Source organism: Zalophus californianus, chromosome 4 (assembly GCF_009762305.2).
Source record: "Zalophus californianus isolate mZalCal1 chromosome 4, mZalCal1.pri.v2, whole genome shotgun sequence".
NCBI classification, from domain to species: domain Eukaryota; kingdom Metazoa; phylum Chordata; class Mammalia; order Carnivora; family Otariidae; genus Zalophus; species Zalophus californianus.
This window is the reverse complement of record NC_045598.1, coordinates 800,104-824,076: the sequence shown is the minus strand read 5'-3', so window position 1 is coordinate 824,076 and position 23,973 is coordinate 800,104. Positions and strand designations below refer to the sequence as shown.

The 23,973-nt window shown below is 57.2% G+C and overlaps 3 protein-coding genes and 1 pseudogene across 10 annotated transcripts in view; 2 read left to right on the top strand and 2 right to left on the bottom strand.

Annotated features, from left to right (window-relative positions):
- CFAP74 (cilia and flagella associated protein 74) overlaps nt 1–2,105 on the top strand; it is a 72,167-nt gene extending 70,062 nt beyond the window's left edge. For all 7 annotated transcript variants that reach the window (XM_027582317.2, XM_027582336.2, XM_027582362.2 and 4 more), the window contains one exon: nt 42–2,105. In XM_027582317.2, coding sequence (XP_027438118.2) covers nt 42–143 — 102 coding nt within the window. In that variant the 3' untranslated portion in view covers nt 144–2,105. The remainder of the gene's footprint in view (nt 1–41) is intronic.
- A 1,209-nt stretch (nt 2,106–3,314) lies between these two features.
- TMEM52 (transmembrane protein 52) lies at nt 3,315–5,577 on the top strand. 2 transcript variants are annotated; one of them, XM_027579660.2, is made up of 5 exons: nt 3,315–3,438; nt 3,524–3,567; nt 3,680–3,721; nt 4,313–4,552; nt 5,456–5,577. In XM_027579660.2, exons 1-5 carry the CDS (start codon nt 3,373–3,375, stop codon nt 5,484–5,486), a joined length of 423 nt encoding a protein of 140 aa, XP_027435461.2. In that variant the 5' UTR covers nt 3,315–3,372; the 3' UTR covers nt 5,487–5,577. The 2 variants fall into 2 exon arrangements, with proteins under 2 accessions (XP_027435461.2, XP_027435452.2); XM_027579651.2 differs by lacking the exon at nt 5,456–5,577 and adding an exon at nt 4,598–5,079 and having other exon boundaries at nt 4,313–4,491.
- On the bottom strand, nt 5,523–8,993 carry CALML6 (calmodulin like 6). Its single transcript, XM_027579672.2, has 6 exons — nt 8,474–8,993; nt 7,070–7,115; nt 6,165–6,339; nt 5,910–6,054; nt 5,733–5,833; nt 5,523–5,661 (listed from the first exon to the last, which is right to left on the bottom strand). Exons 2-6 carry the CDS (start codon nt 7,070–7,072, stop codon nt 5,615–5,617), a joined length of 471 nt encoding a protein of 156 aa, XP_027435473.1. The 5' UTR covers nt 7,073–7,115; nt 8,474–8,993; the 3' UTR covers nt 5,523–5,614.
- Nucleotides 8,994–23,671: 14,678 nt separating this feature from the next.
- LOC113917889 lies at nt 23,672–23,754 on the bottom strand (annotated as a pseudogene).
- Between the last annotated feature and the right edge of the window lie 219 nt (nt 23,755–23,973).

Genomic DNA, 23,973 nt, shown 5'->3' with positions numbered 1-23,973 from the left:
TTGGCTGAGGGTCTCCTTCTTTCCTCCCCCTCCCATTCCAGCCAGATCATCCACTCATGGTGTCAGCCCTGCTGCAGCTCAAGGGGGACGTGAAGGAGACTTACAAGGTCCTCTTTGTGGCCCAGGTGGTGACCGGCCCCTGAGGCCACAGGAGTCTCTCCACAGAACCCCCTCAAACCCTCCTGTTCACCCTTGAAGCCCTCCCCTGGTCTGTAAACCAGGCCAAACCACCCACAGGCCTGGGACCTGGGCATCCCCTGCTGGGCAGGTTCAAATGTGCAGACCTCTGTGTTGCCCCAGGGCCAGGGCACCCCAGCCCCACAGGCATGGCCACTTCCTGCTGCCCCGGACCCAGTGAGTCCAGAGGCCCGAGAGCACCCCCTCCCTGGCCCCACTCAGAACCAGCAATAAGGCTAGTCCTACCCACAACCTACTCTTACTCTGAGCGCCTCAGAACCCCCAGCCCCACCAGTACCCACCTGCCCAGACTTTATAAGTCCTAGTGGGGGGAAGAGCTGCCCCCACAGGTCTGTCAATAAACCTCTGGGCTTCTTCATACAGGCCTTTAGTGTGGGATGTGCCCCAAATCAGAGATGGACACAGAGCCCTGGGGGGAGGCAGCACCCTGCCTTCTAACCCCCCACACCCACACACAAAAGTCAGTCCATAAACAATGAACTCTGCCTCTCTGGAGGGTGGGTGCCTAGATCATTGGGGTAACCGCTAGCAAGGCAGGGTGCTGGGAATACAGGCTGAAGTTGAGACAGGCCCAGACCCAGTGAGGCCCTGCAAAGATGAAGAAGGGTACAGGAGGCTCCAAAGCCAGGGGGACCCTTTAGGATTCTCTGCCCCTCCAAAGTTTCAGGATCCCTGATGACCCCAAGGAAGGAGGGAACAAATGTGGGGGACTCATGCTTAGGGCCTCCCTCAGTGTCTAGCTGGGGGTCCAGGGTGAGGCCCAGAGCATAAGTTTTGTTTTCCATTTTTCTGGACAGAGTCCAGGCTCAGCCTTCTGGGCTCCAACGGCTCTACCTTCGAGGTAGAAGCCCCCACAGGCCATACAACACTCCTTGGAGCTCAAAATGTGCCCTTGCCCCAGCCCCTGCCTTCTGGAGAGTGCTGGCTGGACATTGTCCCCACAGAGCCCATCCAGTCTGGCCCCTCTGTACACAGCATACCCAACCCCCCAACCCTAGTCCCATGCCTGCCAACAGGAGAGCACATGCAACTTTCCCTAGCAAGAATGGAGGGTGTGATGCATCTGGAGACTTTCCTGGGCACAGGCTTCAGGACACCAGCCTGGAACCACCTATCCTAACCCCAGTTCCTTGGTGCCCTTCATGGCTGGAAGCCTGTCATCTCCCTAACCTGAGGCCAGTGACGGTGACTCTACAGTGGAGTTTTGCAGGACTTCTGTCTGTGCCCTCCTGGAGCTGACCAGCCATAGCCCAAGCCACTTTCTCACCAGATGAGAGGAGAAGGCAGGCTCCAGCAGCCCAGGCCAAACCCAGGCCCCAGGAGGAGGTGCTCCCTGAAGGGCGTGGTCCCTGCCTCCTCTTCTGGCTGGTGGGCAAGAGGGGCAGGCCACTCTTCTAAACCCTGGCCTCAATCTCCTGCTAACAGGCCCTGGTGCTCACTGGCCAAGGCCCTGCCTGAACTCCTGTGCACTGGCTGGACTTCTGTCCATCCCCCTCCCTCCCATCCAGTGAAGGGCAGGAGGGAGGAGGAGGAAGGATGGCCAGCAGCCAAGCTCAGCCAGCCTGGCTGGAGCAAGGTGGGCAGGAGGGGCCCTGGGGTGCCATGGCACAGCCTGGAGGTGCAGAACAGCTTCAGGGCAAAGCCCGGGACAAGATCAAGTGAGATCAAAAAGCAGGTGCCTGGCCCATCCAGGCAGGAGAGCCAAGCCCAGGAGGTCCTTCCAGTGGGGGGGACTCATGGAGAGTATATCCTGAATGCAATTAAGAAAGACAGGTCAGGGCACCTAGGGTGGGTCAGTTGGTTAAGTGACCGACTCTCTGATTTCAGCTCAGGTCATGATTCCAGGGTCCTGGGATCAAGTCCCAAGCTGGGCTCCCTGCTCATCTGGGAGTCTGTTTCTCCCTCTCCCTCTGCCCCTCCTCTTCCCCCCGCATGTGCTCTCTTGCTCCTGCCCTCTCTCTCTCAAATAAATAAAATCTTAAAAAGAGAGAGAGAAAGAGAGGAAGGAAGGGGGGGTGGAAGGAAAGGGGGAGGAAGGAAGACAGGTCAGGGGAGCCTGGGTAGCTCAGTCGGTTAAGACACTGACTCTGATTTCTGCTCAGGTCATGATCTCAGGGTCGTGGGATTGAGCCCTGCCTCAGGCTCCAAGCTCACAGGGAGTCAGTTTCTCTCCCTCTCCCTCTGGCCCACCCCCTGCTCATGCTCACTCTCTCTCTCTCTAAAATACATGAATAAATCTTTAAAAAAAGAAAGAAAAGACAGGTCAAGGGTAGCTGCTCCTCCCACTCCCCAGACAAGCCTGATCACCCTGCCCCTTGCAGGGCGGACCACCTCCCTTAGCCTGACCACCAGATGGTGGAGTAGAGGCCGGAGGGAACCTAACAGTACCACTAGCCTGGTGAGAAGAGCAGCCAGATGGAAGAAATGGCCCCCAGTCTTTCCTGGCAGAACGCACAGCAGGCATTCTGTGACCCCCCAGCCCCGGAGACCACAGAGGCCACACGCCCTAGGTTGGGCATGTCTTTCAAGGCGAAGTGCTCTGGAAACGTGGTTAGCTCCCGGGACGCCGCAGGGGCCTGGGGCGACGCTCAGACTCCCGGTGGGCCTGCCGACGGCCAGCCCCAGGCAGTGAGCGCCCGCAGCGTGCGAGCAAAATAAACGTCCTTGAACAACACGCTGGGAACGCCCCAGAATCTTGGCTCTTGCAACCCTTTACCTTGAGCGCCGCGGTGTGTGCGAAAGTCGTCACATTTGTCCTGGCCGCCCCCTCCGGGGCCACACCCTGTGCAGCCGCGGCCACAAAAGGGGTCGCCCGGCCCGCACCGAGCCTGACTGCAGGACAGGCCTGGCCCAGCCGGGATGGGAGTTCTGCCCCCGGGCGGAGGGCAAGACCCCCCTCCCTCCGCCCCGACACCCCAGGCTCGCAGGCGCCGGGGACCAGCGTGGCGGGCGGGGCCGTGAGGCGGGGCCCGAATTGGGCGTGGCTTCGAGAGGCGGTGCCTCTGGCGGGCGGGGCTTGGGGCCAGGGGATCCGGGATGTGGCCGCGGGACAGGCCTCCGGCGGGCGGGGACCCTGGGGCGTGGCTACGCGTCTCGGGGGGCGGGGCCTGCGCGGGGCGGGGCCTCCATAAAGCGGCGCGGCCGGCGGGCCCGCGCTCCGGGTCGGCGCCGAGCATGGTGGTGGGGGCGCCGGCCTCCCGGGCGCTCCTACTGCTGCCGTCGCTCCTGCCGCTGCCGCAGGTGGGTGGCCGGCGCTCGGCTCGGGGACCGCGGGGCGGGTCTGCGCTCGGCGCGCCCCGGCCCGGGCTCACCCCTGTCCCCACAGGTGGCGCTGGGCTTCGCGGACGGCAGCTGCGACCCCTCGGACTTGTAAGTCAGGGGGGTGGGAGCCGGGGCCTGGCCCCGCCCTGTGGGGGAGGCTCGGGCGGGGCCGTCGGCCCGGCTGGTGCCCCGCCTGCTCCAGGTGTCGCCGTCCCCGCAGGTGCCCGCCGCAGGCCCGCTGGAGCAGCCTGTGGCACGTGGGGTAAGTGCAGGCCGCGGCGTTCTCCCCCGGCCAGGTCCACCAGACCCCCACCCCTCCTGGCTCCACGGATGAGGAGTCGCCAGCACTGTCCCCTTCCGGGCGCTGATAGGAAGGCGCTGGGGCCCTCAGCAGCCTCCCAGGCTGGCCCCTGCTTCCTGCCCTCAGCACCAGGGCGGCCTCTCTTGTGGGCCCTGCGCCAGCCCGGGACTGCTCTGGGCACGCAGGCCCTTGGCAGGACTTCCCTTCATAGCCCGCTTTCCCACTTCCCACCCCCTCCTTCCTCACCCCTGCAGGAGGCCCCTGTGAACATGGTCATTGGTCTGGGCACAGGATTGTGTGGATGGCCTGGGACGGTGTGTCCTGGGAATGAGCCCAAGGCACTTGTGGCCAGCCCTGGAGAGAGCCAGGACAGACCCGGCAGCAGGATGCCAGGACGGCGGGCTCCTCAGGCCCAGCTCTGGCCTGGAAGGAGGTCTCCGGCCTGGAGAGACATTCTCTGGTTTTCTTTTATCCTGCCCATTGTCCTGTCTTGGGTGGTGCCCAGTGGCCAAGGGTCAGTCCAGTGGTAGGGTCTTGCTCCTCCCTGCACAGGCTTATCTTACTCGCTGTCCTTCTGCTGCTGCTGTGTGGGGTCACAGCCAGCTGTGTCCGGTTCTGCTGCCTCCGGAAACGGGTACACAGCCAGCCACACCTGCCACCAACACCTCAGCCTTGTGACCTGACGGTCAGCCCTATGGATAGTGACAGCCCAGTGCACAGCACGGTGACTTGTGAGTGCCTGCAGACCTCACCTGTTGGCTTGCCTGCCTGCAGGGGGCGAGTGGGGGGCAGGTGAGAGCAGACTCATCCCCACAAACCCACTCTGGTTCCCTGCAGCTTACAGCTCTGTGCAGTACCCACTGGGCATGCGGCTGCCCCTTCCCTTTGGGGAGCTGGACCTCGACTCCATGACCCCTCCTGCCTACAGCCTGTATGCCCCTGAGCTGCCACCCTCCTATGAAGAGGCTGTCAAGATGGCCAAACCCAGCCAGGAAGAGCCACCCCCCTCTTAGTAACCCAGTCCTCTCCCTGGGGCCTGAGGCCTAGAGACATCGGCAGGGCTTCAGGAGCCAGGCGCCAATGCCCAACACCCCTGGCTATAGCCCTGGTACCCCTCAAAGGCAGAGGAAAACTCTCTTGAACCTCCCAATTCTGCCAGCTACCCTATGCTCAGAGGGGACCGGTGCAAGGACCCTTGCAGCCAGGGACCCCCCAGCACATCCCTGCCATCCTTCCCCAGGGAAGGCCAGCCCGTCCAGCACATTGCTGCAGCCCTGGCCTTGTTGCTTTGTAACGCCAGGCAGCCCAGCCAGCTGGCCCTGTGTTGGCCACACACATGCACCCACACACACCAGAGCATGCACACATAGGCTGCTACATTCAGCCCTGACCCCACAGGCCTAAGCCTCAGGGCTCGGGGCTGGCTGTGACACCCCCAGCTTTTTGGAGAGAGAATAAAGTTTGTACCTAAGTGATCTCCATCTGTAGGAAAAGGCTCTGGGAGGGGCCTGTGGGTAGCCACCCCGCCCCCAGTGCGGGCAGAAGGGCAAGTGGTAGTCTTCGACCTGCCCCCAATCTGGCTTTCAGGTTGGTGTCCAGAGCCCAGAGCTGAGCAGTGGGTGGTGTCAGATGTCACAGCAGGAGTGACGGGCCATGTGCCATGGCTGCCCTAGGAAAACCCTCTCTTTTCTCCAGTCCCAGATCCTTGCGAGCCTTTCTGGGCTAGGTAGGAACAGCGAAGCACACAGCAGTCTGGCGGGAGTGTTTATTGGCCAGAGGTGGGGCCGGATGGGGTGGGCGGCAGCCAGCAGTGGCCTTCTTCGGGCAGGCCTCCCATGGCCACAGCACCTGCTCCTACTGGACCAGCTTGAAGGACTCTCCGGTCATCATGGCCACAAACTCTAGGAGCCGGAGGACAGGTCAGCCACCAGCCTGGCCCCGCCCCCCGCCCCCAGGCCCGCTCCTCACTCACCCTCGTAGTCAATGGTCCCATCCCCGTCCTTGTCAGCCTCCTTCATCATCTGCTCGGCCTCGGCCTCACTGAGGGGCTCACCTGCGTTCATGAGCACGTACCTGCGGGGCCCCCGCGCTGAGTGGCGGCGCCTAGGGTTCTGGCCCTCGCCCACCCCTCCGCGGCCCCAGGCCCTACTTGAGCGCGTCCCAGTCGATGTAACCCTTGCCCTCCTTGTCGAAGACACGGAACGCCGCCCTCAGCTCGCCCTCCTGGTTCTGGGCCTTCTCCCAGTAAATCCCCATCAGGGCCAGGAAGCTGTCACAGTTGAAGAATCCTTTGTCTGCAGGGAGCAAGCAGCAGGGCGGGCCGCATGAGGGGGAGCTGGTGCGGCCCTCCCCGCTCACACAGGTGACACCCCCCCCCCCAGGACTGCCCCCCGCCCGGCCTCACTGTCTCTGTCCACGTCCTTGGCCATGGAGGCCAGCTCACTCTTGGTGGGATTGATGCCCAGCAGGCTCATGAGCCGCTCCAGCTCTCCAGTCTTCACCTCCCCGTTGCCCTCCTCGTCGAACATCTCAAAGACCCCCTTGTACTCCTTGATCTGCTCGGCTGTCAGGCGCTCCGTCTGCAGGGACGCCGGCCCAGCCTCACCGGGGCCTCCTCTGCCCCTCAGTCTGAGGGAGGGTGGAGGCCCCAGCACACACGACACCCCACCCCGTACATCCACTTGGCAACCCTTCAGGGCCTGTGGTTAAAGAAGGAGGCCCCCAGCCCAGAGCAGCTTCCGGATAAGGTGGCACAAGGGATGGGTCTCGAGGGCTGCGTGGGACTCTGTCAGGCAGCTTCAGGGGAAGGACACACGAGGCAGAGGCCAGGTGTGAGGCACCAAGGCTCAGGCCAGTCACATGAGGGAGGGTCAGGTGGGCCCAGGCTCTGGGGCAGAGGCAGTGGACACCAGGTGAGACCAGGTGAAGGACGCCATGGGGGAGCATGACCCGGGTGAGAGCGAAGGACCCCAGCCTGTTCTGGCGTTTCTGGGGGTGGCCTACCACTGCCATGGCAGCTTTCAGAAAGGGCTCCCCCATCCCGGCCACCAGAGCGAGGGTGGCATCAGCAGCCAGCAGGGCTCAGCCATGGCCACCGCACTCCGCCCTCTCCCTCCAGCCTTGCTGAACTTCTCCCTCGGTTCCCAGAGAGGCACTCACACCCGTGGGTAAGGCCCCAGCCTGTGCCTGTGCTTGGAGGCCCTGTCCCGTTCTCTGTGTCCCCCCCACCCCCGGGCACTGCTCCCAGCGCCCACTCCACCACCCAGCCAGCCCACCAGGGGCGGTGCCGGGTGCCGGGAGCAGGCTTACCATGTCTGCGGCCGGCTGGGAGAGCACTGCACAGTGGCACCGGTGACTAGGGGCAGAGGGGTGTCAGCCGCATTTTAGCTGGGTCCAGCTGCCTGGGGTCCCCAGAGTCCAGATTCCACGGTCCTTGTATGGCTAGGAGATCCTGCGGCCCTATTTCGGGACAGGCTTGGCCCTTCCCCACACTCGGCCCCTTTCTGGCCCTCCTTGGCATGAGCATCCCCTCACCCCGAAGCTCCCTTTCGGAGCCTAGGTCCCGGCGAAGGCCCCACCCCAGCCTCAGGCCTCCGGAGCCAGAGCACAGACAGACACCATGGGCTGAGGGCCAAGGGTGGGAAAGGGGCTGCCGGGTGGCCCGGGAGGCCCGGCGTGCTCGGACACGCCTTCTCCCTTTGCTGCCTCCTCTTCACCGGGTCGGCCTCCTCGAATCTCCTTCTCGGCAGCGGCTGCCCTTCCCCCGCTGTGCCGCGGGACCCTCGCAGTGGCCCTGCCGGCACTCACGTACGAGCGTTCTTTCTGAATGCCCACCCTGGCCCCGTGACACCCCCATATCCCTATGGGCCCAGTGCTTTGCAAGCAGTCTCTAAAGACAGGCTGAGAGAACGAATGCATCCCTCTGGCCACCCTGTGCAGAAGGGGCTGGAAGTCGGCAGTCCGGGGAGGGGACAACTGGCCATGGGGTGGGGGCCGGAGGGCAAGACAGACAGGACCAGGGGGCCAGACTGGCCACCAGGAGGCCAGACCAGGTTTCCTCTGAGCAGCCAGGGGCTATTCTGGGGTTTCTCGGAGAAACCTGACCTCCCTTGCACTCAGAACAGCAAAGCTGGCTCCCGAGGGAGCCTCACGGCCTGGCTGTTCGGTGACGAGCTGCCTGAATAGCACGCACACAAGACTGCGGACGTGCGCTCAGCCCCTGGGCACAGGCACCCACCCTCCCCTCCACCGAGGGCCTCCTCCCTCCCACCCCAGCACGGGGCACAAAACCCACTGGCCTGGCCACAGGGCTCAGAGGCTTGCGGTTACAGGTGGGAGCCTCGTGGGTTGAGGGGACTCCTCCCATCCCAGCCTCCAGCTCCCCCCCAGGGATAGTCACAGATGGGTGCCCCCACCTCATACCCTCACGCCTGTGCATGGCCCCCCAGAGTCACACAGACACACGCCTGCCCCAGCCCATGACTGCCTGGTGATCTGAGCAGGTGAGATGTGCCGTGCCCCCACCAGCCCGGCTCCGGGCCTGCCGGAATGTCTGAAGCCTCCGGGACACTCCCCACTGAGGCCCAGTCCAGCTGCTGAGGCCGCAAGATTTGTGCTGACGGACAGCATGGCTCCAGCGGGCACCAGGCCAGAAGGCCCAGGGGACAGGGTTGAAGAGGAAGCGGGCTCCAGGTCTGGGGGGTGGTCCCCTACCTTTGCCCTGGCTACTCTCTCTGGTTCTGGTTTCAGGCTTTGTGACGATGAGAAGAGACTCTCCCACTCCCTTCCCTTGAAAACCTCAAACTAGAACAGGAGTCAGAAACATTTCAATAAACTAGTCCCCTCTACAAGCCCAAACATGTGAGGCAGGAAGCCAATGGGCACCGGCCGCGAGACAGGGCAGGGGCCTGAGGAGAAAGCAGGCAGGAGGGCTAATTTCGTGCGTCTAGCTAGACTGCAGAGCCCAGACTTCTGCTCAGACACTAGTCTAGATGCCGTTAAGAAGGGGGTTTTGTTCATATATTTATTGATTACAGTGGCAAAATCAACATGAACTATTACTCAGGGAGAAGTGACATTTACTGAACATCTGTTACATACCACGATCTTTTTAATATGGTAAAAAAAAAAAAAAACCTCACATATAAAACTGACCATCCTAGAGCGCCTGGGTGGCTCAGTCATTAAGCGTCTGCCTTCGGCTCAGGTCATGGTCCCAGGGTCCTGGGATCGAGCCCCGCATCGGGCTCCCTGCTCCGCGGGAAGCCTGCTTCTCCCTCTCCCACTCCCCCTGCTTGTGTTCCCTCTCTCGCCGTCTCTCTCTGTGTCAAATAAATAAATAAAATCTTTAAAAAAAAATAAATCAGTAGACTTTGAATAAAGCAGATGACCCTGATAATGTGGGTGGGCCTCCTCCAATCAGTTGAAGACCTTAAGAGAAAAAAAGTGAGCTCCCCAGAGGAGGAGGGAATTCTGCTCCAGAGGGCCTCTGGGTTTGAGCTGCAACATCAGCTCCTCCCTGGGTCTCAGCCCGGTGAACTCACCAGCCCCACAATCGCCACAAAGGGAGCCAATTCCTTAAAATAAATCAACCTCTCTCCCTCACTCTCTCTCTCCCTCCCTCTCTTACTGGCCTGTTTTTCTGGAGATTCCGACTGATTCAGAAGGCCCCTGAAGGCAGTATGCCCCAAGCACCTGGGCATCTGTGTCTGGGCCTTCGGGACCACCCTCCCAACTGCAGGGCACATGGAATTTCCTCCGGGCAGGAAGGAGGCATGGGCACCCGAAGGGAGCTGCTGAACTCACAGACTGGAGACCCAGGCCAGGGTGTAGTGAAGGCTGCGTGGGTGACAAAGTGATCCCAGCCCCTTCCCACCAGCAAGTGCCTCCCCAGTGACCCCTCCCCGGAAGAGGGAAGAAACCCATGGACACTGGCGCTGGGGGGTCCCCAGTGAGACAAGAGCACAAGGCCCCCACCCTTCTAGGGCAGCCTCAGGTACAGACCCAGGTCGCCAGCCACTGTGGCCCCAGGTAGAACCTCTGAACGGGTAATTTCATGCAGGCTGAGTCCCCATGGCTGGCCCGAGGCTTCAGGCAGCACAGCCGGACTTCCCTCTGCCCAATCCTGCCTCCCTCCCTGTCTCTGGGGTTGACCCCTTGTGCACAGCTTGTACCCAAACTCCATCTCGGGGTCAGCTTCCGTAGGACCCAATGCACAACTAGAAGGGGTATTAGAGATGGATTCCTCACCGGCCGTCTGCGACAAGCCACCACTGGGGGTAGGCACACACTCCTCCCTGGTGGTTCACCTGCTGCAACAGTCACCGTCCCGGATTGGGCAGGAGGGGGATGAGGGACCAGGTGGCGGCTGCCCAGCACCTGACCTGTTGTCAGGACCCTGCTGGGGAGAGCGGGGACCTTGCCGTGTGTGGGGGGACATCCAGGTGGCTGTCCCCCTCAGCTCTAAGGCCCAGACTCCCCCTGAACCTTCTGCACCTTCAGGGTTTGCTCACCTCTCCCTGGGAAGAGCTGCACCCCCCCCTCAGCTGAAATAGAACCCTGAGGCCTCCCCGCCAACCCCCCCAGGCAACACTTATCCCCATTAGGACATCCACCTCCCCTCCTAGCCACTAGGCCAACAACCAGAGGTTGAAGAAAATATTCACAAATCCTGTATCTGATGAGGGATTATTTATTTATTTGAGAGAGAGCATGAGCAGGGGAAGAGGTAGAGGGAGAAGCAGGCTCCCCGCTGAGCATAACCCAGCTGGGGACGACTTGGGTCTGACAGCTCAAGGACAGTGAAGGATGAAGGGACCAATGGACCGAGGTGGCAGGAGCTGGGGGAGCACGGGCAGCCCCAGGGGCTCCTTTGAGGGGCTGGAGCATAACCGAGGCAGGCGTGAGACTCTACACCTACCAGTGGTTCTCATAGCTGCCCCTCTTCCTGCAGCTTCTGCCTGAGGTGTCCTAAGCCAGCACAGGGCAGGCCACAGTCCAGGACCCACACTCTGCACGGTGCCTGCAGCCAGCCTCCTTGCCCACCAGCGACGGTGCTGCACCCGCGCCGCGGTCTCCTCAGGGTCCCGGTGTGCTGAGCCCCTTTCGTTGCCCACAGTGTCACCTGCTCAGCCCCAGGAATGCCTCCTTCCCACCCCTCTCACCCCCTACAACCCCAGGAAAAACTCCGTGTCCTACAGTCTTGAGTCTTTGTTTCGGGGTCTGCTCGGGGGAGCCCAGCCTGGACAAGGGGCGTAAAAGCAAACCCAAGCTCTGGACCAGCAACCACGGCAGATGGGGAAGGGATGCGAGTATAAGGCCCCAGCAGCGTTCAGGAATGGCCAGAGCTGGTCACCGAGATTACAGTGTATGTGGAACTTTAAGTTAACCACTAAAATAATAGAAATGGATTGTGTGGGGCGCCTGGGTGGCTCAGTCGGTTAAGCGGCTGCCTTCGGCTCAGGTCATGATCCCAGGGTCCTGGGATCGAGTCCCGCATCGGGTTCCTTGCTCGGCAGGGAGCCTGCCTCTCCCCCTGCTTGTGTTCTTTCTCTCTCCCTCTGTCAAATAAATAAATAAATAAATCTTAAAAAAAAAAAAAGAAATGGATTGTGTAACTTCCATATCTAGGAGGGAAAAAAGAATAAAGAAAATGTAATGAACCCAACAGAACTCAGGAAAGAAGAAGGAAGCCTAAGAAAAGCAGCACAACTAGAGAGCAGCAAGTAATGTCGTAAATGTATTTTATTTTTTTTTAAAGATTTTATTTATTTGACAGAGAGAGACACAGCGAGAGCGGGAACGCAAGCAGGGGGAGTGGGAGAGGGAGAAGCAGACTCCCCGCTGAGCAGGGAGCCCGATGTGGGGCTCGATCCCAGGACCCCGGGATCGTGACCTGAGCCGAAGGCAGACGCTCAACGACTGAGCCACCCAGGTGCCCTAATGTCGTAAATGTAAACCCAGCCACCTGACAGAGCTCCCAGGGTCTGAGGCTGGAACAATGTGAGCAAGAAAAGAAATCAAGAAGGATCAGACTATAACCCAAGTATAAAATAAATATCCCTTGTGCATCAAAGCACACCATCAGCAGGGTGAGAAGGCACCCCACAGACTGGAAGAAAATATTCACAAATCCTATATCTGATGAGGGATTATTTATTTATTGGAGAGAGAGAGAGAGCATGAGCAGGGGAAGAGGTAGAGGGAGAAGCAGGCTCCCCGTTGAGCAGGGAGCCCGATGCAGGACTCGATCCCAGGACCCTGGGACCATGACCTGAGCCGAAGGCAGACGCTTAACTGACTGAGCCACCCAGGCGTCCCTGATAAGGGATTCATATCCAGAATATATAATCCCTACAGCTCAACAGCAACAAAAATAAACAACCCAATTCAGAAGTGGGCAAAGAACTCGAATAGACATTTTACCAAAAAAGATACACACATGACAAAGAAAAACATGAAAAGATGCTCAACATCACTAATCGTTAGGAAAATGCAAGTCAAAACCACAATGATCTATCATTTCACACCCATTAGGGTGGCTATGATAAAAAAAAAAAAAAAACACAGAGAACAAGTGTTAGGGAAGATGTGGAGAAATTGGGACGCTGCGCACAGCTGGTGGGACCGTGGAACACTGAAGCCTGCTATGGAAAACAGCATGGAGATTCCTGCAGAAAGCAGGCACAGAATGACCATATGACCCAGCGGTTCCAATTCTGTCTGTACCTAAAAGAACTGAAAATCAGGGACCTGAACAGATATTCGTACACCCGTGTTCCTAGCAGCATTATTCACAATACGTAAAAGGTAGAAACAACCCAAATGTACACCAGTGGACAGATGGATAAACGAAACATCGTATATACATCTGCGGTAGTTAATGGTACGTGTCAGCTTGACTGGGCTAAGGGCACCCAGGCAGCTGGTCAGACCTTACTTCTGGATGTGTCTGTGAGAGCGTCCCTGCAAAAGATAAGCAGCTGATTCCATAAACTGAGCAGGGAAATCGTCCTCGCCAAGGCAGGTGGGCATTGCCCAATCTGTTGAGGGCCCCAATAAAACAAAAAGAGGAAGAGGAAGAACGAGTTTGCTCCCTGCCTGAGTGGAACATCCAGCTTCTCCTGCTTTTGCAAGTCAGCCCTCCTGCCGCTCTGGCCGTCAGACTCAGACTGAACCACACCACCAGTTTTCTGGGCCTCCAGCCCACAGAGGGCAGACTGTGGGACATCTTGGAGACTTGTGGAGACAAGTGCATGGACCAATTCCTATAATCAATCTCCTCGTCTGTCTCCATTTACACACATATCTGTAGGTATGTTCTGTTTCCCAGAGAACCCTAACAATGCAACCTACAATGGAATTGTTATTATTCGGCCTTAAAAGGGAGGAACTCCTGACACCTGCTACCACATGGAAGAAACTGGAAGACAGCCTCAGAAGGATAAATACTAAGAAAACTTCAGGAGTGCCTGGGAGGCGCAGCTGGTTAAGTGTCTGCCTCGTGGTTTCGGCTCCGGTCATGATCTCAGGGTCGTGGGATGGAGCCCCGAGTCAGGCTCCCTGCTTAGCAGGGAGTCTGTTTAGGATTCTCTCTTCCTCTCCTCCTGCTCCTCTACCCCACCCAAATAAACAAATAAATCTTATAAAAGGAAAAGAAAACATACAAATGGTCAACAGACACATGAAAAGATGCTCAACATCATTCATCATCAGGGAAATGCAAATCAAAACCACAATGAGATTAGCACCTCACACCTGTCAGAAAGGCTAGAATCAAAAACACAAAAAATAACAAGTGTTGGCGAGGATGTGGAGAAAGGGGAATCTGTTCTGCACTGTTGGTGGGAATGCAAGCTGGTGCGGCCACTGTGGAAAACGGTATGGAGGTTCCTCAAGAAATTAAAAATAGGGGGGCGCCTGGGTGGCTCAGTCGTTAAGCGTCTGCCTTCGGCTCAGGTCATGATCCCGGGGTCCTGGGATCGAGCCCCGCATCGGGCTCCCTGCTCCGCGGGAAGCCTGCTTCTCCCTCTCCCACGCCCCCTGCTTGTGTTCCCTCTCTCGCTGTCTCTCTGTCAAATAAATAAAATCTTAAAAAAAAAAAAAAGAAGAGGAGGCATAGATATCACTCAGCCATAAAAAAAAAAAAAAAAAGCATGAAATCTTGCCATTTGCAACAATATGGTTGGACCCAGGGAGTATAATGCTAAGTGAAATAAGTTAGAGAAAGACAAATACCATATGATCTCACTCATATGTGGAATTCAGGAAACAAAACAAATAGATAAACAAAAAAACTCTTAAATACAGGGAACAGACTGGTGGTTGTCAGAGGGGAGGCTGGAGGGGGTTGGGGGAAACAGATAAAGGGGATGAGCCCTGAGGAATGTATACACGTGTTGGATCATTAGGTTACATGCCGGAAACTAATATAACACTGTATGTTAATTATACTTCCATTTATAAATAGGGCAGATATTGTATGATTCCACTTATATGAGGTCCCTAGAGTCATCAACTTCACAGAGACAGAAAGGAGAGTGGTGGGCGTCGCCAGAGGCTGGGGGAGGGGGAGGGGGAGTTGGTGTTTAATGGGCACAGAGTTCGAGGTGGGAAGGGTGAAAAGCCCTGAAAATGGACAGCAGCACAACAACGGGAATGTACTCGAGCCACAAAACTGTGCAGTTAAAATGGCAAATTTTATGTTACGTATATCTTACCACCACGATAAACATAAGTAGATATTGATGGGTCGATACTGGTATAAGCGGTGGAATAAACAAATGGAGAGAAGAGTCAAATCTCCCACACAGAAGAATTCTAAATATTCGTGCAGATACCCTAGCCTCAAGCAGGGGGAACACAACCCCGGGCCCCAAGAGTGACTCCCTTCCACAGAAGAGTGAAGTATGGAAGGGGAGAGACGGGTGCTGACTCCGTCAGGTGACCAAGGTCAGCATCGCCCTGAAGGGTCACGGTGACAGCAGGCACCGCTGACATAATGTGAGGGGAAGGGTTCAGTGCCTCCGCAGTTGTCCTCCCGAAACCTGCAGTCCCAGGTCTAACAGCGAGAAAACCCCGGACAAAACCTGGTAGACGCACATTCTACAAAATGTCCTGATCTTCAAAACTGTCAGTGTCATCAAAATAAAGAGAAAGTCTGAGAAACTGTCACAGCCCAGAGGAGCTCAAGGAGACATGATGACTCAATGCAAGATGGGATCCTGGGACAAAAAGAGGATAGTTGTTAAAAACCAAGGAAATCTAGGGGGCGCCTGGGTGGCCCAGTCGTTAAGCAACCGCCTTAGGCTCAGGTCATGGTCCCAGGGTCCTGGGATCGAGCCCCACATCGAGCCCCACATCGGGCTCCCTGCTCGGCGGGAAGCCTGCTTCACCCTCTCCCACTCCACCTGCTTGTGTGTGTCCCCTCTCTGGCTGTCTCTCTCTCTGTCAAATAAAATGTTAAAAAAAAAAAAAGGAAATCTGAATAAAGCATAAACTTTAGTTAATAATAATATGTCAATATTGGTTGACTGTGACGTCAAATGTATCATGCTAATGTAAGATGTTCCTAACAGACCTGACCCCGTGTGAAGTGCATGGGAACTCTGTACTCTCAGCAGTTTTTCTGTAAACCTAAAACTGTTCTAAAAATAAAGTTTATTTTGACTCTTAACTCTAGGGAACAAACTGGGGGTGGCTGGCAGGGACGGGGTAACCGGGTGATGGGCAGTAAGGAGGGCACGCGATGTGATGAGCACTGGGTGTTGTATGCAACTGATGCATCACTGACCTCTACCTCTGAAACTAAAAATACACTACATGTTAATTAAATTGAATTTAAATAAAATATTAATCTTTTTAAAATTTTTTAAATGTTTAAAAGATTTTATTTATTTATCTATTTATTTGAGAGAGACAGAGAGTGAGAGAGAGAGCATGAGCAGGGGAGAAGGAGAAGAGGGACAAGTCGACTCTGTGAGCCCGGAGCCCCACGTGGGCCTGATCCCAGGACCCCGAGATCAAGACCTCCGCCGAAATGAAGAATGGGACACTTAACCGACTGAGCCACCCAGGCGCCCCCTTAAAAAACATTAAGTTTAGGGCACCCGGGTGGCTCACTCGTTAAGCATCTGCCTTCGGCTCAGGTCATGGTCCCAGGGTCCTGGGATCGAGCCCCGCTTCGGGCTCCCTGCTCCGCGGGAAGCCTGCTTCTCCCTCTCCCGCTCCCCCTGCTTGTGTTCCCGCTCTCGCTGTGTCTCTCTCTGTCAAATAAATAAATAAAATCTTAAAAAATAATAATAATAAAAATAAATAATTAGGTTTAAAAAAATTGTTTATTTTTAAAAAGAAATCCAAATAGACCAATAATCAAAACAATGCATTTGAAGCAATCACCGACTGTCAGACTGAAAAACAAAACAAAACAGATCCCTGCGGCTTTCTGTTCACAGGACACAACCTTCAAAACAAGGCTGCTGCAGGAAGGCGGGAGGGAGAGTGGCCAAGAGAGTTGCAGGGGCTGCAGAGCTGCCGGGCTGGTGTGGCTGGCGGGGCTGGGAGGGGGCTACAGGGCTGCAGGGCTGGTGGGGCTGCACGGCTGCACGGCTGCAGGAGCTGCAGGGGCTGCAGAGCTGCCGGGCTGGTGTGGCTGGCGGGGCTGGGAGGGCTGCAGGGCTGCAGGGCTGGCGGGGCTGGGAGGGCTGCACGGCTGCAGGAGCTGCAGGGGCTGCAGAGCTGCCGGGCTGGTGTGGCTGGCGGGGCTGGGAGGGGGCTACAGGGCTGCAGGGCTGGCGGGGCTGGGAGGGCTGCAGGGCTGCAGGGCTGTCGGGGCCGGCGGGGCTGCAGCTCCGCTCCGGAGGGCGCGTCCCGGGATGAGACCTTCCGCACCCCGCGCTCTGCACGCGTGCTGGGTGTGAGCGCGCAGCCCCTGAACATCAATCTCCAGCACCCCCTGGGTCTAAATATCGATCACTTATTGATTCACAAGGAAATCTCCACACTGAAGTCAACATCAATCTGACTGCCTTCTCCGACGACCGAGATTGCGATTAATTTCGAAATCCAGACGCGAGGAGACAGCGGAAGGAGTTCCAGGGGTTTGTTTCTGCTTGGGGGAGTGGGCGAGGGAGGGGCTGCCGGTAACCGGCGCCGAACCGGGGCGGCTTCTGTCTTGGAAGAAACCACCGTGGCCACCGGGCTCTTCCTGGGGAGTGCCAGACTCCCAGCTCCACCGCCCGGTCGGTGTCCGGGAAAGCGCTTCTCCCGCCCCCGCCCCAGCCTAGCTCGAGGCCGCGCCCCGCAAGTCCCTGGGCGCGGGCCCGACTAGGGTCCGCCTCTCGGCCTCGGCCCCGTCCCCGATCCGTCACTCAGCACAGGCCCCGCCCCGACAGGGCACGCAGCACAGGCCCCGCCCCCGGCCCTTCGCTGGCCCGCCCCCGGCTCCCGCCCGGGAGCCGCGCGGCCGGCGGCCTCTCCACAGGCCGGCACTAGGCGGCGCTCGTGGGCCACGTGGAGCCAGGCGGGCCCCGGTTTTCCGCCCGCGGCGTTTGGGGTCTGGGGTCCGCCGTCCCGTGCCGCCCTCCGACTCATAACCCTGCCCTCGAAACCTCACTTCAGGTCCCACCTGTGTCAGGAGAAAAATAGACACAAATATCCCTTTCGTTCACCCCCTAAGGCGCCACACAGGTGGCGGGGAGCCGGGCGGGACGCCGACCGTGGAAAAGTGGAGCTGCCGCGGGCCTTGGGCTGGCCTCCGACCCTGAATGTCCAGGCCCCCAGAGAAGCACCCCGGTCCCCAGATGGCCCTTTGCACCCAGGGGGACCACGGCTCCTGGTCTTGGCGTCCTGGGGCCCTGCCCGGCTGCTGTGTGACCGTTCTGGCCCCCAGGGGCTCACAGCTGGCGCACCCTGTGCCTGTACCCCTGCTCCTCCGAGGGGCTCTGTGGCTCTTCTCTCCCTCAGTCTCGTTTGCATGTGACCACACCAAAGACATTTTGTCCAAAGCTAAAAGAGGTTTCAAATGCATCAAGAGCCTCAGCACCTGGGATGCCTGGGCGAGTCAGTCAGTCAAGCGTCTGCCTTTGGCTGGGGTCATGATTCTAGGGTCCTGGGATCCAGCCCTGCGTCAGGCTCCTTCCTTGCTCCGGGGGGAGTCTGTTTCTCCCTCTGGCTCTCCTCCCTGCTTGTGCTCGCTCTCTCCCTTTCTCAAAGAAATAAATAAAATCCTTAAAAGGAAAAAAAAAAAAAAAAAAAAGAGCCTCAGACCTTTGCAGGGGCGGGTGTTCCAGTTGGCCCAGCAGCCAGAGGGGGGTAGAAGCCTGGAGGTCTGTCCTGCACAGAAGGGAAACTGAGGCTCAAGGTGAAGCCCCTTGCAGAGGGGGACTGCCTACCCTACCTCTCCACTCAGCCTAGCCTAAAGCGGCACCCACAGCCTGTGGGGCAGGGCCAGGCGGCAGGGGTGGGGCACCCATGATCCTGGCCTCCGCCGTGCCCCAGGTGGTGCCCAGTCAGGGCTGACCCAAAGCCCCTCACCCTGCATCCTCTTCAGTGGCTTCCTCCCCATGGTGTATCTCAGAGGTTGGGCACCAAAGTGCCCACCCAAGGTCTGGGCCTCACGGCCACCAGGGGCTGCTGGAGGGGCAATGGGGCAGGACAGACAGGCCCTTAGAAGTTTGATCCAGCAGGCTAAGCCATCCCCTCCCCCACCCAGGTACCCCAGAGCAGGTCTGGGCATGAGCCTCGGGCAGACACCCAGGGGACTGCAGCGGGGCCCAGCTGGTCCCAGACGGGCGTCACAGCGAGAGCTCCAGGGCCCCCGGCACCAGGCAGCCGCCCCACAGGCCTAGCCACACCTGCTGGTTTCCAAAACACCCCGTGCCTGCAGGCCCAGCCTCCTCAGGAGGGGCAGCCCAAGGGCCTGTGGGTGCTCCTGGCTCCTCCCAGCACTCCTACTGCTTGGGGTCCCCGCCCACCATCTCCTCCTTCACCTCCTCAGGTGCCCTGTCCTCCAGCCTCTGAGACCATTGCCCTTGCACACCACCCTTCTCCAGGCCAGATGGCCTCCCTGCCCCGCCCTGCCTCTGATTGCCCTTCCCAGGCATACCTTGCATCACCTCCCAGGTGGCGGCTGGGCTGGCCCTCAGGGGCAGGATTCTTAACAAACAGCCCTCAGGCCCCAGGGGCAGTCTCCAGAGATGAGGCTGTCTGCACCTTCAGAGAGAGCCTGGGCTGGCCCGCACTGCAGGACTGAGACCCCGGGGGTGGGAGACTGCAGTGCTGCAGGGCCCCCCCCCACCCCGCACAAAGGCACTTGCAGTCCCTCTACCCTCTGCCTGCCCCAGAGCACATGCAGTGGTGCCTGGTCTGAGTGTAAAGTGCCCACTCAACTTGGAGCAGGGCCTGGTGACCAAGAACAAGTGGGAGCAGAGGAGTGTGGGGACCCAGTGACCCCACCCTTGCTGTTCCCACAGATACCCCTATAGCTCCCTGAACACCCACCTTCACTTCAGAAGATGGTGTGGGGGGCGCCTGGGTGGCTCAGTCGTTAAGTGTCTGCCTTCTGCTCAGGTCATGGTCCCAGGGTCCTGGGATCGAGCCCCACATCGGGCTCCCTGCTCGGCGGGGAGCCTGCTTCTCCCTCTTCCTCTGCCCGCTGCTCTGCCTACTTGGGCTCTCTCTCTGTCAAATAAATAAATAATCTTAAAAAAATAAAAAAGGAAGAAGAAGAAGAAGATGGTTTGGGGTTTCTGGCTATCGGAGCAGAACTTGGATCCTATGCAGGGGTCCTATGCAGGGGTCCTATGCAGGGGTCCTAGCCAGGGGTCCTAGCCAGGGGTCCTAGCCAGGGGTCCTATGCAGGGGTCCTAGCCAGGGGTCCTATGCAGGGGTCCTAGCCAGGGGTCCTAGCCAGGGGTCCTATGCAGGGGTCCTAGCCAGGGGTCCTATGCAGGGGTCCTAGCCAGGGGTCCTATGCAGGGGTCCTAGCCAGGGGTCCTAGCCAGGGGTCCTATGCAGGGGTCCTAGCCAGGGGTCCTATGCAGGGGTCCTAGCCAGGGGTCCTATGCAGGGGTCCTAGCCAGGGGTCCTAACCAGGGGTCCTAGCCAGGGGTCCTAGCCAGGGGTCCTAGCCAGGGGTCCTATGCAGGGGTCCTAGCCAGGGGTCCTATGCAGGGGTCCTATGCAGGGGTCCTAGCCAGGGGTCCCAAGGCAATCCCATTGTCCTGACAGGTGGGCCGCACAGAGGGGCATGAGTGCCGCTGGTCTGAGGGACGACTGACCGGGACAGGCAGAAGGGGCCAGGTCAACCCCCTCAGCCGCCGGGGTGGGGAAGGGAAAGATGAAGGAGACCCAGGGTGAGGGCGGGTGCCCCCCCGGCGGCTGAACAGTGCGCAGGGGGCCCAGTGGGACCAGGTGCCGGGGGCCCTCCAGGGAACAAGACCCCACCACCACCCGTGCAGCTCATTTATTCAGGGCCCGCCCAGCGTTCGGCCCTGGGTAAGGAGGGGTCTCTGCTCCCCAGACAGCCCAAACAGCAAGAACCAGTAAATAAGGACATGCCACCAGAAGTGGAGAGAGGGCAGTGGTGCGGGGCTGAGGTGGGTTGCTGCACTGGGGGCTTATTGCAGAGGGGCACTGGAGTGGAGGCAAGGTGACAGGAAGCGCGGACCTCCCCTTCCTTCTGAATTGCCCCCAAACCTGGTCCTCAAGGCCTCCATGAAGCTGGCTCCCCACTGAGCCCCTTCCCTGTCCTACCTCCTGGCTGTATTCCAGGCCAACTCTGGGGCCCTGCAGCTCCTGCGTCCATTCCTGGGACACTCCCCCCCCATGCTGAGCCCCACTTCCTTGGCCACACCACCCTTTTGTCTGCAAAGTCCCTTCCCTCTCTCTGGGGCTCTCTTCCTTCTCACCCCTCTCCCCTGGGGGGCGGGGGGACATTGGCAGCTCAGGGACATCCTCAGCTACACACGCTCCCCCACGGCCCTTCACTGGCCTGTGGCTCTGCATGTTCACCACACACCCACTTCTCCACCCAACACCTATAAGCATCTCAGACTGGAGAGATCCAAGACACAGCATACTCTCCCCCTGTCCCATCAGACTACCCCCTCTAGCTACCCCTCTCCACCCTCCCAGCTTGCCACCTAGCTATTCAGACAGGCACCCTGGTGTTACCCCTGCTCCTTCCATGCCGTCATCCCTGACCCACCACAGCCTCCCCATTCAAGAATACATGGCCCTGTCCAGCCTGTCCAGCCCACCGTGCTACCCTCCACACAGCTCACCCTGCCCTGAGGCAGCCAGAGGGGGCCTTTCCCTTGCTTAGACCCCCAGGGGTTCCCATCACCATGACAGGACTTGTCGCCCTCACTGCCACAGGCCCTAAGGGAGCTGACCGCCTCCGAATGGCAGGAAGACCGAAGACATGGCCTTCTCCTGAGTTCATCTTTTTTTAAGAAGTAGATGATAAATGCCAATGGCCTTTTATTTTCAGCAAAAGAAAAGTAGTTCCTCAAATTCCTATGGAATTGCAAGGGACTCAAAATAGCCAAAACAATCTTGAAAAAGAACAGAGTTGGAGAGTCAGAGGACTCACACTTCCCGATTTAAAACCTATACAATGAGGGTGCATGAGTGGCTCAGTCGTTAAGCGTCTGCCTTCGGCTCAGGTCATGATCCTGGGGTCCTGGGATCGAGCCCCATATCGGGCCCCCTGCTCAGCAGGAGCCTGCTTCTCCCTCTCCCACTCCCCCTGCTTGTGTTCCTTCTCTTGCTGTGTCTCTCTCTGTCAAATAAATAAAATCTTTAAAAAACAAACAAACAAACAAACAAATAAATAAAACCTATACAAGGGCGCCCGACTGGCTTAGTTGGTAGAGCATGCAACTCTTGATCTGGGGGTCATGAGTTTGAGCCCCACGTTGGGCATAGAAATTACTCAAAAAATAAAATTGTCCCTCTTGGTCTGCCCTGTGGGCCATATGCTCCGGTGTCCTCCACTAATTGGCCAGGGGTGAGCACCTGACCCAGGACACTCTACTCATGGGCTCCTGAAACGTTTCTGGCATAAAACCCACAAATCAGAGCTTCATTTGGGGCATCTGGCTGGCATAGTCCGTGGAGTGTGCAACTCTTGATCTCAGGGTTGTAAGTTTGAGCCCCACATTGAGTGTAGAGATTACTCAAAAATAAAAATTAAGGGCTCCTGGGTGGCTCAGTTGGTTAAGTGACTGCCTTCGGCTCAGGTCATGATCCCGGAGTCCCGCGATCGAGTCCCACATCAGGCTCCCTGCTCAGCGAGGAGCCTGCTTCTCCCTCTGACCCTCCCCCGTCTCATGTACTCTCTCTCTCTCATTCTCGCTCTCTCAAATAAATAAATAAATCTTAAAAAATAAATTAATTAATTAAAATTAAAATTAAAAATATTTTTAAAAATCTACAGAGTTACAGTGATTGAAAACAGTGTGGTATTCGTAAGAACAGTCATATAGACCAGTGGAGTACAATGGAGAGCCTAAAAAGAAACCCTCACATGTGTGGTCAATTGATTTTCAACAAGGATGCCAAGACCATTCAATGGGGAGAGGACAGTCTTCAACAAACGGTGCTGGGAACACTGGATATCTACACACAAAAGAATGAAGTTGGGGGCACCTGGGTGGCTCAGTTGGTTAAGCGACTGCCTTCGGCTCAGGTCATGATCCTGGAGTCCCAGGATCGAGTCCCACATCGGGCCCCCTGCTCAGCAGGGAGTCTGCTTCTCCCTCCGGCCCTCTTCCCTCTCGTGCTGTCTATCTCTCATTCTCTCTCTCACAAATAAATAAATAAATAAAATCTTAAAAAAAAAAAGAACACTTCAACTTAAAAAAAAAAAAAAAGAATGAAGTTGGACCCCTACCTCACACCACATATGAAAATTAACTCCAGGGCGCCTGGGTGGCTCAGTTGGTTAAGCAACTGCCTTCGGCTCAGGTCATGATCCTGGAGTCCCGGGATCGAGTCCCACATCGGACTCCCTGCTCAGCGGGGAGTCTGCTTCTCCCTCTGACCCTCCCCCCTCTCATGTTCTCTCTCTCTCTCTCTCATTCTCTTTCTCAAATAAATAAATAAAATCGTTTAAAAAAAAAGTGTTTAAAGAAAATTAACTCCAAATGGGTCAGAGACCTCAATGTAAGAGTTAAAACTATAAAACTCTTAGGAGAAAACACAGGAGTAAATCTTCATAAACTTAGATTTGGCGGGCGCCTGGGTGGCTCAGTCGGTTAAGCGGCTGCCTTCGGCTCAGGTCATGATCCCAGGGTCCTGGGATCGAGCCCCACATCGGGCTCCCTGCTCCGTGGGAAGCCTGCTTCTCCCTCTCCCACTCCCCCTGCTTGTGTTCCTGCTCTCGCTGTGTCTCTCTGTCAAATAAATAAATAAAATCTTTAAAAAAAAACAAAAAAAACTTAGATTTGGCAACGGTTTCTTAGATGTGACACCAGAAACACAATAGCCAAGAAAGAAAAAAGAGATAAAGTGGACTTTATCAAAATTAAAAACTTTTGTGCATCGAATGACGCTATCAACAGAGTGAAAAAACAACTAACAGAACCAGAGAAAATATTTACAAATCACATATCTGATAAGGGTCTAGTGTCCAGAATATATAAAGAGCACTTACAACTCAACAACCACAACAAAAAAAAGTTCGAAAAAAAGGCAAAGATCTGGAATAGACATTCCTCCAAGGAAGATATGCACGTGCCCAATAAGCACACAAAGGGAAGCTCTGCATCACCAGTCCCTAGGAAAGTGCAAATCAAACCACAAGGAAGTAACCACTTCACACTCATAGGATGGCCACAATCAAGAAGGCAGATAGTCACAGGTGTTGGCTGTGGAACGTTTGGAACCCTTGTGTGTTGCTGGTTGGGAATGTATTGGGAAAAGTTTTCAATTAGCAATAATCGCGCCTCGGATAAACCTCATTGGCTACGATACTGCCACTGCGCAAAGCTTGCTGGTTGGGAATGTAAAATAGATCAGCTGCTGCGGGAAATAGTTTGGTGGTTCCTCAGGGTAGACACAGAGCTATGTATGACCCCAGTTCCACGACTAGATAAATACAAAAAAAACAAAACAAAACAAAAAAAACCCACAACTGAAAACAGGTGTTCAAACAAAAACTTGCATGCTAACAATTGTAGCAGCTCTAATCACAATGGCCGAAAGGTGGC

Excerpts from the sequence above, each read along its gene's own strand:
- TMEM52 (XM_027579651.2), top strand. The coding sequence starts at position 3,373 with ATGGTGGTGGGGGCGCCGGCCTCCCGGGCGCTCCTACTGCTGCCGTCG. Across the intron at positions 3,439-3,523 it reads CGCTCCTGCCGCTGCCGCAG|GTGGCGCTGGGCTTCGCGGA; the intron begins GTGGGTGGCCGG and ends CTGTCCCCACAG. Across the intron at positions 4,492-4,597 it reads AGTGCACAGCACGGTGACTT|CTTACAGCTCTGTGCAGTAC; the intron begins GTGAGTGCCTGC and ends GGTTCCCTGCAG.
- CALML6 (XM_027579672.2), bottom strand. Across the intron at positions 5,834-5,909 it reads ATCGACTGGGACGCGCTCAA|GTACGTGCTCATGAACGCAG; the intron begins GTAGGGCCTGGG and ends GGGGCCCCGCAG. Across the intron at positions 5,662-5,732 it reads TGGGACCATTGACTACGAGG|AGTTTGTGGCCATGATGACC; the intron begins GTGAGTGAGGAG and ends TCCGGCTCCTAG.